The 12,215-nt window shown below is 36.4% G+C and overlaps 1 protein-coding gene across 1 annotated transcript in view; it reads left to right on the top strand.

Moving 5' to 3' along the window:
• The window catches only part of cpne4b (copine IVb), a 99,188-nt gene that overhangs the window by 32,314 nt on the left and 54,659 nt on the right, over nucleotides 1-12,215 (top strand). The window contains exons 6-7 of the mRNA XM_022665340.2: nucleotides 2,598-2,681; nucleotides 3,444-3,533. Coding sequence (XP_022521061.2) covers nucleotides 2,598-2,681; nucleotides 3,444-3,533 — 174 coding nt within the window. The remainder of the gene's footprint in view (nucleotides 1-2,597; nucleotides 2,682-3,443; nucleotides 3,534-12,215) is intronic.

Genomic DNA, 12,215 nt, shown 5'->3' with positions numbered 1-12,215 from the left:
TACCTGACATAAGCTAGTGTAATGAAAACATAAATCTAACTTCAGTTAAAGTAGTTAAACATCTATCTAACTTCAGTCGAAGTAGTTAAACATCAATCTAACTTCAGTTAAAGTAGTTAAACATCTATATAACTTCAGTCGAAGTAGTTAAACATCAATCTAACTTCAGTTAAAGTAGTTAAACATCTATCTAACATCAGTTAAAGTAGTTAAACATCAGTCTAACTTCAGTTAAAGTAGTTAAACATCTATCTAACTTCAGTTAAGAGTAGTTAAACATCTATCTAACTTCAGTTAAAGTAGTTAAACATCTATCTAACTTCAGTTAAAGTAGTTAAACATCTATCTAACTTCAGTTAAAGTAGTTAAACATCTATCTAACATCAGTTAAAGTAGTTAAACATCAGTCTAACATCAGTTAAAGTAGTTAAACATCTATCTAACTTCAGTTAAAGTAGTTAAACATCTATCTAACATCAGTTAAAGTAGTTAAACATCTATCTAACTTCAGTTAAAGTAGTTAAACATCAGTCTAACTTCAGTTAAAGTAGTTAAACATCAGTCTAACTTCAGTTAAAGTAGTTAAACATCTATCTAACTTCAGTTAAGAGTAGTTAAACATCAGTCTAACATCAGTTAAAGTAGTTAAACATCAGTCTAACTTCAGTTAAAGTAGTTAAACATCTATCTAACTTCAGTTAAAGTAGTTAAACATCAGTCTAACATCAGTTAAAGTAGTTAAACATCTATCTAACTTCAGTTAAAGTAGTTAAACATCAATCTAACTTCAGTTAAGAGTAGTTAAATATCTATCTAACTTCAGTTAAAGTAGTTAAACATCTATCTAACTTCAGTTAAAGTAGTTAAACATCAATCTAACTTCAGTTAAAGTAGTTAAACATCTATCTAACTTCAGTTAAGAGTAGTTAAATATCTATCTAACTTCAGTTAAGAGTAGTTAAACATCTATCTAACTTCAGTTAAAGTAGTTAAACATCTATCTAACTTCAGTTAAAGTAGTTAAATATCTATCTAACTTCAGTTAAAGTAGTTAAACATCAGTCTAACATCAGTTAAAGTAGTTAAACATCAGTCTAACTTCAGTTAAAGTAGTTAAACATCTATCTAACTTCAGTTAAGAGTAGTTAAATATCTATCTAACTTCAGTTAAAGTAGTTAAACATCAGTCTAACATCAGTTAAAGTAGTTAAACATCTATCTAACTTCAGTTAAAGTAGTTAAACATCAATCTAACTTCAGTTAAGAGTAGTTAAATATCTATCTAACTTCAGTTAAAGTAGTTAAACATCTATCTAACTTCAGTTAAAGTAGTTAAATATCTATCTAACTTCAGTTAAAGTAGTTAAACATCAGTCTAACATCAGTTAAAGTAGTTAAACATCAGTCTGACATCAGTTAAAGTAGTTAAACATCAGTCTAACTTCAGTTAAAGTAGTTAAACATCAATCTAACTTCAGTTAAAGTAGTTAAACATCTATCTAACTTCAGTTAAGAGTAGTTAAATATCTATCTAACTTCAGTTAAAGTAGTTAAACATCTATCTAACTTCAGTTAAAGTAGTTAAACATCTATCTAACTTTAGTCGAAGTTGTTAAACATCAATCTAACTTCAGTTAAAGTAGTTAAACATCAATCTAACTTCAGTTAAAGTAGTTAAACATCTATCTAACTTCAGTTAAAGTAGTTAAACATCTATCTAACTTCAGTTAAGAGTAGTTAAATATCTATCTAACTTCAGTTAAAGTAGTTAAACATCTATCTAACTTTAGTCGAAGTTGTTAAACATCAATCTAACCTCAGTTAAAGTAGTTAAACATCAATCTAACTTCAGTTAAAGTAGTTAAACATCTATCTAACTTCAATTAAGAGTAGTTAAAACTTCAATTAAGAGTAGTTAAAACATAATTAATATAATCTATAATAATTTAAACATAAAAAACATCATTTAGAATAATTAAATATTTATCTAACATCAGTTAGAGTAGGTAAGACACTTATATAACATCATTTAATAGTATTTAAAACATCTACGTATTTAATATCATCTATAGTAGTTAAAATATCTATCTAACATCAGTTAAGAGTAATTAAACATCTATCTAACATCAGTTATATTAGTTAAAATATGTGTCTAACATCATCTAGAATACATAAAACATCTATATAACATCATCTATAATAGTTAAAACATCTTTCTCACATTACTTCAGAGTAGTTAAACATCTATCTAACATCAGCTAGAGTAGTTTAAACATATCTAACATTAGTTAGAGTAGTTTTAACATCTATATAACATCGTCTATAATAGTTAAAACGTCTTTCTCACATCAGCTAGAGTAGTTAACACATATCTAACATCAGTTAGATTCTGGCAGTCAGACTGAGCTCTCTATCCTGTAGTGTGTCTGATCAATATTAAAACCTCAATCAATAATCAGATATTCATTAATCAGAATCTTATGGCAGCTCTACTCATTGCAGCTGTGCAGTACAGCTGGAGATACAGCTTTTTAATTTAACTGAATCTCCTCTCTTTCCCTCTCTCTCTCTCTCTCTCTCTCTCTCTTTCTCTCCAGGACTTTTTCAGTAAGTCAGACCCGTTTCTGGAGATCTTCAGAGTAAACGATGACGGCACAGGATCCCTGGTGCACAGAACTGAGGTCGGTTCTCGTAATAGAATACATACAAACACGATAAAAACTCTTTTTTACTTCTACATAAAGTCAATACGCTCTATGGAATATCCTGTGTGAGCGCCTTATGCAGCTGTGCATGAATATACTGTTTAGTTCCTGCATCCGTGACTTCTTCTCACACGGGCCAAATCAAGGACAGACAAACGCGGATACCAAACACACAGTTTATTAATAAAGGGATTAGACTCACAGGGGTAGTCAGAGACAGGCAGGGTCCAGATCGACATGGCAGGGATAACAAACAACACACCAGAGTCAGCGGGCAAAAAGGTGATACACTGTAAATACAAATCCAAAGTCTGGTGTTCAATCTTCATTAATTGCACATTGCACCAGTAAGATCAGAGTGTGAAGGTTCAATTAGCAGGGTAAGAGCACAGTTCTGCTCTAAATATTGCAATGCACACTATAACATTATGGGAGACATACCAGAGTTCAAAAGAGGACAAATTGTTGGTGCACGTCTTGCTGGAGCATCTGTGACCAAGACAGCAAGTCTTTGTGATGCATCAAGAGCCATGGTATCCAGGGTAATGTCAGCATACCACCAAGAAGGACCAACCACATCCAACAGGATTAACTGTGGACGCTGTAAGAGGAAGCTGTCTGAAAGGGATGTTCGGGTGCTAACCCGGAGTGTATCCAAAAAACATAAAACCACGGCTGATCAAATCACGCAGATCTCATATCTTAAAACTTAAATATATTTCCTCCTCTGGTTTCCAGACCATCATGAACAATCTGAATCCTGTGTGGAAATCGTTTAAAGTGTCTCAGAATACGCTCTGCAGCGGTGATGAAGAGCGAGAACTGAAGGTACGGTTTAATCTAATTCTCTCTGTATGTTTTTTAGTTTTATTGCCGGCTGTTTAAACACCAGTTCAGTAGGAACAGAACACAATTACAACTTATTGATGGTCAACCACAAGCAAATACAAGTTTGGCCTAATGCTGCTCCAGCAGTGCTAGCCTGGGTTAGCAGCAGGCAAAAGGCCCATGATATTGACCTCTGAACGGCGAAATAGTGGTTAGCAGCTAATGCTAACCCTACTATAGTCTTTTTTTATACTTTTTTCTTTCTTTTTAAAGACTCATTTTTATTATATTTAATTTTTTAAAGATTTGAGTACCACTTTAAAATAAGACTACCTTTATAAAGGGTTTATAAATAGTTCACGGTTAGTTTATTAATGGTTACTAATTACGTTGAAAATGCCTTAAAAATCATTAATAATCAGTTATATTATAATAACACATATAACTACTTGTTGTTTGCCAAATAGTGAACCCAAAGCCTTCCATATTGTTGCCCTTTCTATGTATGTGTTATAACTGATTATTAATGATTTTTAAGGCATTTACAACCTAATTAGTAACCATTAATAAACTAATTGTAAGCCATTTATAAACCCTTTATAAAGGCAGTCTTATTTTAAAGTGTTTTACTGTATAAAAATTGTTGAAGTTGGAGTGAGGTCTACTGTAATAGTGGGAGAAGATGGATGGGATGTTATATTCTAGGCATTACCACCCACAGTGGACAGTGCAGTGTAGTGCGTGATGGGTAGTAATGAAGGTGACCGGCAGCATCTGGCTAGAATTGTCCGTAGAATTGTCTTTTACACTGCACCAAAGTTTTTTGATGAACGGACCAATAGAAACACTTCAAAGAAATCACTTTAAAATGATGAGTTTCTTTGATTTTACCAAATTAAAAACCTCTGGAATATAATCAAGAGGAAGAATTGCTTGAATTTATTGAATTGCTTGATTTTTTGCACCAGGAGTAAAGCAGCATAAAGTTATCCAAAAGCAGTGTGTAAGACTGGTGGAGGAGAACATGATGCCAAGATGCATGAAAAAAAATGTGATTAAAATGGATTGGGTTATTCCACCAAATATTGATTATTTCTGAACTCTTAAAACTTTATGAATATGAACTTGTTTTCTTTGCATTATTTGAGGTCTGAAAGCTCTACATCTTTTTTGTTATTTCAGACATTTCTCATTTTCTGTAAATAAATGCTCTAAATGAGAATATTTTTATTTGTAATTTGGGAGAAATGTTGTCTGTAGTTTATAGAATAAAACAACAATGTTCATTTTACTCAAACATAAACCTATAAATAGCAAAATCAGAGAAACTGATTCAGAAACTGAAGTGAGACCCCTTGCTCTGACCTTGTTCTGTGGGTAGAATAACTGGATGGGGCGTCTGGAGTAAATTGGTTTTATATATTGGGACGCTGTAATCTCAGAGCTCTGAAGCGTGGGGTGTTGTGCTGGTTTTAGACAGGCTGGTATTTTCAGTTTTCTGCACTCCAGTCATGTTCTGCATGGTAATGAACTGGTGTGATGATGCAAGACAACACTGGCTTTATACGCTGTCAGAATTCAGAACGCTCAACGTCTTTCTGACCATTTATCCACCTTCACTTCTAATATCTTATATATCCATATACATCTTTCAGTTATTTATTATAATCTCTTATCTGGGGGCTGTTTGTTAACTTGTGGTTTCTGAGGCTGATAACTCTTATGATCTTATCCTGTACAACAGAGGAAACTCTTGCTCTTCTATCTTTCCCCTGGACGGTCCTGATCAGTGCCAGTTCCTTCAGTTGCATCATTCAGAACATTACTGAAATATTCACTATTCACTGTATACCTGTAACTCTACCTCTTCACTACTTTACTTTAACTGATGCTCTCAAACACTTTATTAAGAGACAAGAAATTCAAGTAATTAACTCTTGATGAGTTCAGCACAGCTGTTAACTGAAAGCCTGAATTCCATTAAAGCTTAAAGTGATGTGCAAAGCTGATCATCTAAACAAGAGGTGCTACTTAAAATAGAAGAATATAAAATATAAAACATATTCTGATGTTAGGAGAGTAAGTGCTCTTTGAAGAGCTCTGTCTTCAGGAGTTTATTAAAGATAGTGAGGGAGACGCTCCTGATCTGGTAGTAGAAGGTAGTTAGTTAGAGGTGTTAGGAGAGTAAGTGCTCTTTGAAGAGCTCTGTCTTCAGGAGTTTATTAAAGATAGTGAGAGATTCTCCTGATCTGGTAGTAGAAGGTAGTTAGTTAGAGGTGTTAGGAGAGTAAGTGCTCTTTGAAGAGCTCTGTCTTCAGGAGTTTATTAAAGATAGTGAGAGATTCTCCTGATCTGGTAGTAGAAGGTAGTTTGTTCCACTGTCTCTTATATATTTTTTTGCAGTGTAGTTACTGTGCAATATGTCTACAACAATAAAAGCAAACAATTATTTTAGCTATAATACTAAAATTTATATATAATTTAAATTATAGCTCATAATACAGGTGCCATGTTTAATAATGAAGCAGTACTGCACATTATACTGCAATCAGTCTGGATCATATTCATGTATCATATGCGCATTACGGAGCATCATTAGTAGCTATGTAGCGCTTCTGTTTTTTAGGTAAATGACGCAGAGACATATTGACCTTTTCCGTGTAATTAGTGTCACTGATGACTAACAGTGCTGATAACTGGCTTTTGCAGCACTAATGAACTAAATAACTGTGAAACTGTGTGATTTAAAGAGCAAAAGTTATTAGAAATACAGCAAAAATATAAAAATAATATTAGTTTTTTTTTTAGGAATCAGATACTCAGCATAAGATCTTTGTTTTTTTTTAAGTATTTATCAATACAGAGTATCAATATCAATACCAGCTCTGATTAAACTACTCAAAAAAGATCACAGAGCCTGTTGGTGTTTTGTCTTATGTAGCGTTATAACACAGCGTCGCTTACTGTTAAGATCAGACAGGAGGTAGACAGAATGGCACTCATTCATTCCTGTTACTGGAACTCACTCCTGTTACCGGCACTCAGTCCTGTTACTTTTTATGTTTTGAGTAACAGGAATGAAAGTAACAGGAATGACAGGAATTTTTAGCATAGACTTATCATAGCATAGAAAAATCATGAAATAAGAATGAATAGCTAAATGGCGGCTATGCTAATAGCATCAGGACACTGACTGCGCATATTCTAGTGATTTTCCCCCAAATTTGTTTGTATTTTAAAAAAGAACCAATAAGATGCAAGAATTAATGTAGGTAACAGGACTGAGTTTTGAGATCGAGCTTCTCCTCAGTCATCATTACAATAAGATCAAATATACAGGAAAAATAATGAGGGAACTTAATTTTGGTTACTTTGCCGTGATCTTCAGAACCAGAACCAGCTGATTATGTCACTTCCTGTTGTAGATGTGACTTCCTGTTGTAGAATGTCCCAGATGTTTCAGATGTTCAGGGTAATGTGGGGCGGTAACAGGACTGAGTGAAACCACAACACAGGGACACAACTAAAATGTGTATTTTTTAACTTTAACTATTTATATTTAACTTTTAACTATTTTTAAAGCATTGATGGGATTTGGAGTCGCACATAAATGTAAAAAAAATACATCCCTGAAGGATTTTGATAAATATATTTCATGGTAAATATTTAGTTAATAGTTAGAGAGTGGGGTACAGGTAACAAATGCTATTTTTTTTAGCAATTTTAGTGGTTTTTATTAATGTTTTAAATAACATATCTTACTTTTGCAGTTAGGTCAATGTACAACCCTTGTGAAAAAGAAGTATACTTAAATTATGCTGAAATAGGTCTGTGCTTAAGTTATGTTATTTTTGAATATATATAATTTGTACAATAATTACTACTTATTTGTAATTAAAATGATATAAATTTGCACTAAATTCATATTGAGTATACTAGTCATATGTTATTTCTGCCGTTATTGAATATAATTTAAGTATTTTTGTGTGAGCTGTCCGACTGAACATCTATTAACATCTAAAAATCTATTAAAAATGTGATTAAAATACAGATTTAACATCACATTCATTTTGAGGAGTGTATAAAAACTGGGGAAAACAAAAGCAATATATCTCATTGCTACAAGTTTTTTTTTTAAGCTTTTACAGACACTAAAGTAACTAAAGTAAACTTTTTAGGTATAAATTTAACACAAAGTTCTAAAGTTTTAATTTGTCAACACAAAATTATTGTTTTGTAGCAAATTTGACTGAAGTAGAGATTTATTGCATAAATATAATTTAGTAAAAGTTTAGTATAGTTTTATCATAAAAAGCACAGTTTCATAAAATAATACGAAGCATACATTTTTAATAAGTATAAAATCAGCACAGCCAAATAAAGTATACTTTTTAAAAGTAGACTGAAATACAGATTAATTAGGTAAAAATGTAATTAGAAGTAGAAAAAGTATACACAACTAAATACACAACTTTTTTGCAAGTAAAAACACTGAGATTAGTAATAAAATGTATTTTAAAGTAATTTTTACGCACTTTTATACATGTTATTTTCTGTGTACAGAAATATTACTATTAAATATTAATATTAAATAATTCTCCAGCTCAGGCTACAGCACACGCTGGATGGTATCTACTGTATATTTCAGGAAGCAGCAGGTGAAGCTCCTCAGCATCTCCAGCACTACTGTCCTGAGTGTGACCGTCCACCGGGTCACGTCAGATCAGAGCGGCTGTGGCAGATCCTGCGTGAGGCCCATCAGCTCACGTTCTGCTGCAGAACAGGAGCCGACATCTTTCACAGCGCGCTAATTACCAACCGCGGACGCTGTAGCGGATATCTGACAGTTACTGAGAGGAGATGACACGGCGGAACAGAGGAGGAGGAGGAGGAGGAGGAGGAGGAGGACCATGTTCCAGACCTCCATTCTCCTCCTTCTCTTCCATCACTCCATCTCTAAATCACTCCATCACTCCCGGACCAGAATCAGAACCTGCAGGAGGCAGGAAACCCCACAAACATGCAGCATCAGCCCTATTTTAGCTTTATCTACAGGCGAGCCATCAACTGTGACCCATTCAGCTTGATTTAGGGCGTGTCAGTGTGTCTTTGCTATCGTAACGTCAGGAAAAGTACACCTTCCTCGGCTCGAAATACAGCACGAAAGGCATATAAAAATTGTAAAAAGTGTGTAACCTAAACCTAAACATAAACCAATCAGATTGTCTCTTGCTCATCATTCCCTTTAAGAGTAGATCAGGTGAGCTCTGACGGATTTGGAGTAATGCTATTTTAATGGTGCAGCTACCTGGACGTGTCCAACAAACGCTTCTTCTCAGCAGAGGAAACTGAGCTGCTGGTTGACGCTGTGAAGAAGGAGCTCCAGCAGCTCATTTACGGGAACAGCAATAAGGCGCACTACATTAAAAGGCACATTATGAGCGACAATAGTAAGGAACACGGGTGACACCATGTTTTCCTTCTATTTCAGCAGGTCTGGGATGTTAATCTACACAGATAAAGTAAAGCGCTTCTGTTTTTCTACAGGGTGCAGCAGCATTAGCATTAGCGGGTAACCGCTAGTGCTAGCCACATTTAGTGCTTGTTAATGCCGGCTACTAGTGCTAGACTGAGGAACCCTGACGGTGCGCGTCCACTAGCACTTTTCTTCAACGCATGTCGTCGCGCCGGATCTCTCGGCTCGCTGCATGTGGGAAACAGATGTAGTCAATCATAAGATTTTACATTTTTAGTAAACCTCACTGTGATCTATAGCTGCATAAATCCATATTCCGACATTTTTAGCCTCTCTTCTGTGTTTGAAAGGTGCCTGTTCTGTGTGTGTGAGGCTCGTCTGTGTGTGGCGTATTCCTTTGAATAAAGTTGAGATCTGCTCAACTTTCGTGCACCGTGGCATGCGGCGGCTCTCTCCATTTAAATGAATGGTATGCGTCGGGGCTTAAGTGCCAGTGGACGCGCACCGTGAGTGTTCTGGTAACCCAGGGTGATATTAGCTAGCGGTTTGTCCCACGTTGCTTGTTTTAACACGGTAAACATGCAGATTGCAGGCTGATATACTCACGTCTCACTTTGGATAAACTGCTTTCTATCATGAACAATGATAGTCACCCACTTCACACCACCATCATGAAGCAGAGGAGTGTGTTCAGTGGCAGACTGCTGTCACAGAGCTGCACAACAGACAGACTCAGGAGATCCTTTATCCCGAGAGCCATCAGACTCTTTAACTCCTCCCATCGGGGACGGGATGCTGCTACTGACTGAGTTTAATCCAGTCACACCACATGGACATTATTCAACAACTTAATTATTTACACTAACACTTCCCCAACCTCACTTACATTCAAGTACACTTTACTCACCATTGGTATTCAAATATTCACATTCTCTTTTTAGAACTATATTTGTTACAGATGCATATTTATATTATATTTCTCTGTCCCATCAGTCACTTTCATAATCAATATCATTGCACATTGCACTTTACTCTGTTAATTATTTAATGACCATTAGCAACATCTACTGCACTGCTCTGTTTACAGATAGATCCTTACCTTGTATAGTACGGTTTTTATAGCCTTATATTTTCTTCTATTCTTCTGTGTTTTAATTTATGTTTGAGTATGTTTCTTATTGTATTGTGTTGTTGCTGCTGGATGCCTAAATTTCCTTTGGGATAAATAAAGTATCTATCTATCTATCTATCTATCTATCTATCTATCTATCTATCTATCTATCTATCTATCTATCTATCTATCTATCTATCTATCTATCTATCTATCTATCTATCTATCTATCTATCTATCTATCTATCTATCTATCTATCTTCTAAACGGTGAAAGAGCTAGAGCTTAGTGAAGTTAGAAGTTTGGTTTGATTGAAGTCATTGCAATGTTCTTTAGCTTCCATAGGACCTGGCAAAACTCATGGGACACTCTGTAAGTTGCTGTTGCATTAAGTGTTTTTTGGGGGAGAAGTGGGTGTTTATTGGGGGAGTATTTTTTGGGGGTGTTTATTGGGGGATTAGTGGGTGTTTATTGGGGGAGTAGTGGGTGTTTATTGGGGGAGTAGTGGGTGTTTTTTTTGGGAGTAGTGGGTGTTTATTGGGGGAGTAGTGGGTGTTTATTGGGGGAGTAGTGGGTGTTTATTGGGGAGTAGTGGGTGTTTATTGGGGGAGTATTTTTTGGGGGTGTTTATTAGGGGAGTAGTGGGTGTGTATTGGGAGAGTAGTGAGTGTTTATTGGGGGAGTAGTGAGTGTTTATTGGGGGAGTAGAGGGTGTTTATTGGGGGAGTAGTGGGTGTTTATTGGGGGAGTAGTGGGTGTTTATTGGGGGAGTAGTGGGACTTTATTGGGGTAGTAGTGGGTGTTTATTGGGGGAGTAGAGGGTGTTTATTGGGGGATTAGTGGGTGTTTATTGGGGAGTAGAGGGTGTTTATTGGGGGAGTAGTGGGTGTTTATTGGGGGAGTAGTGGGTGTTTATTGGGGGGGGTAGTGGGTGTTTATTGGTGGAGTAGAGGGTGTTTATTGGGGGAGTATTTTTTGGGGGTGTTTATTAGGGGAGTAGTGGGTGTGTATTGGGAGAGTAGTGAGTGTTTATTGGGGGAGTAGTGAGTGTTTATTGGGGGAGTAGAGGGTGTTTATTGGGGGATTAGTGGGTGTTTATTGGGGGAGTAGTGGGTGTTTATTGGGGGAGTAGTGGGTGTTTTTTTTGGGAGTAGTGGGTGTTTATTGGGGGAGTAGTGGGTGTTTATTGGGGGAGTAGTGGGTGTTTATTGGGGAGTAGTGGGTGTTTATTGGGGGAGTATTTTTTGGGGGTGTTTATTAGGGGAGTAGTGGGTGTGTATTGGGAGAGTAGTGAGTGTTTATTGGGGGAGTAGTGAGTGTTTATTGGGGGAGTAGAGGGTGTTTATTGGGGGAGTAGTGGGTGTTTATTGGGGGAGTAGTGGGTGTTTATTGGGGGAGTAGTGGGACTTTATTGGGGTAGTAGTGGGTGTTTATTGGGGGAGTAGAGGGTGTTTATTGGGGGATTAGTGGGTGTTTATTGGGGAGTAGAGGGTGTTTATTGGGGGAGTAGTGGGTGTTTATTGGGGGAGTAGTGGGTGTTTATTGGGGGGGGTAGTGGGTGTTTATTGGTGGAGTAGAGGGTGTTTATTGGGGGAGTATTTTTTGGGGGTGTTTATTAGGGGAGTAGTGGGTGTGTATTGGGAGAGTAGTGAGTGTTTATTGGGGGAGTAGTGAGTGTTTATTGGGGGAGTAGAGGGTGTTTATTGGGGGAGTAGTGGGTGTTTATTGGGGGAGTAGTGGGTGTTTATTGGGGGGGTAGTGGGTGTTTATTGGGGCAGTAGTGGGTGTTTATTGGGGGAGAAGTGGGTGTTTATTGGGGGAGTAGTGGGTGTTTATTGGGGAGTAGTGGGTGTGTATTGGGAGAGTAGTGAGTGTTTATTGGGGGAGTAGTGGGTGTTTATTGGGGAGTAGTGGGTGTGTATTGGGAGAGTAGTGAGTGTTTATTGGGGGAGTAGTGAGTGTTTATTGGGGGAGTAGTGGGTGTTTATTGGGGGAGTAGAGGGTGTTTATTGGGGGAGTATTTTTTGGGGGTGTTTATTAGGGGAGTAGTGGGTGTTTATTGGGGCAGTAGTGGGTGTTTATTGGGGGAGAAGTG

This window comes from Astyanax mexicanus, chromosome 3 (genome assembly GCF_023375975.1).
Source record: "Astyanax mexicanus isolate ESR-SI-001 chromosome 3, AstMex3_surface, whole genome shotgun sequence".
Lineage (NCBI taxonomy): Eukaryota > Metazoa > Chordata > Actinopteri > Characiformes > Acestrorhamphidae > Astyanax > Astyanax mexicanus.
Note: the sequence above shows the minus strand (reverse complement) of the source record. Positions and strands in the feature narration are given on the sequence as shown.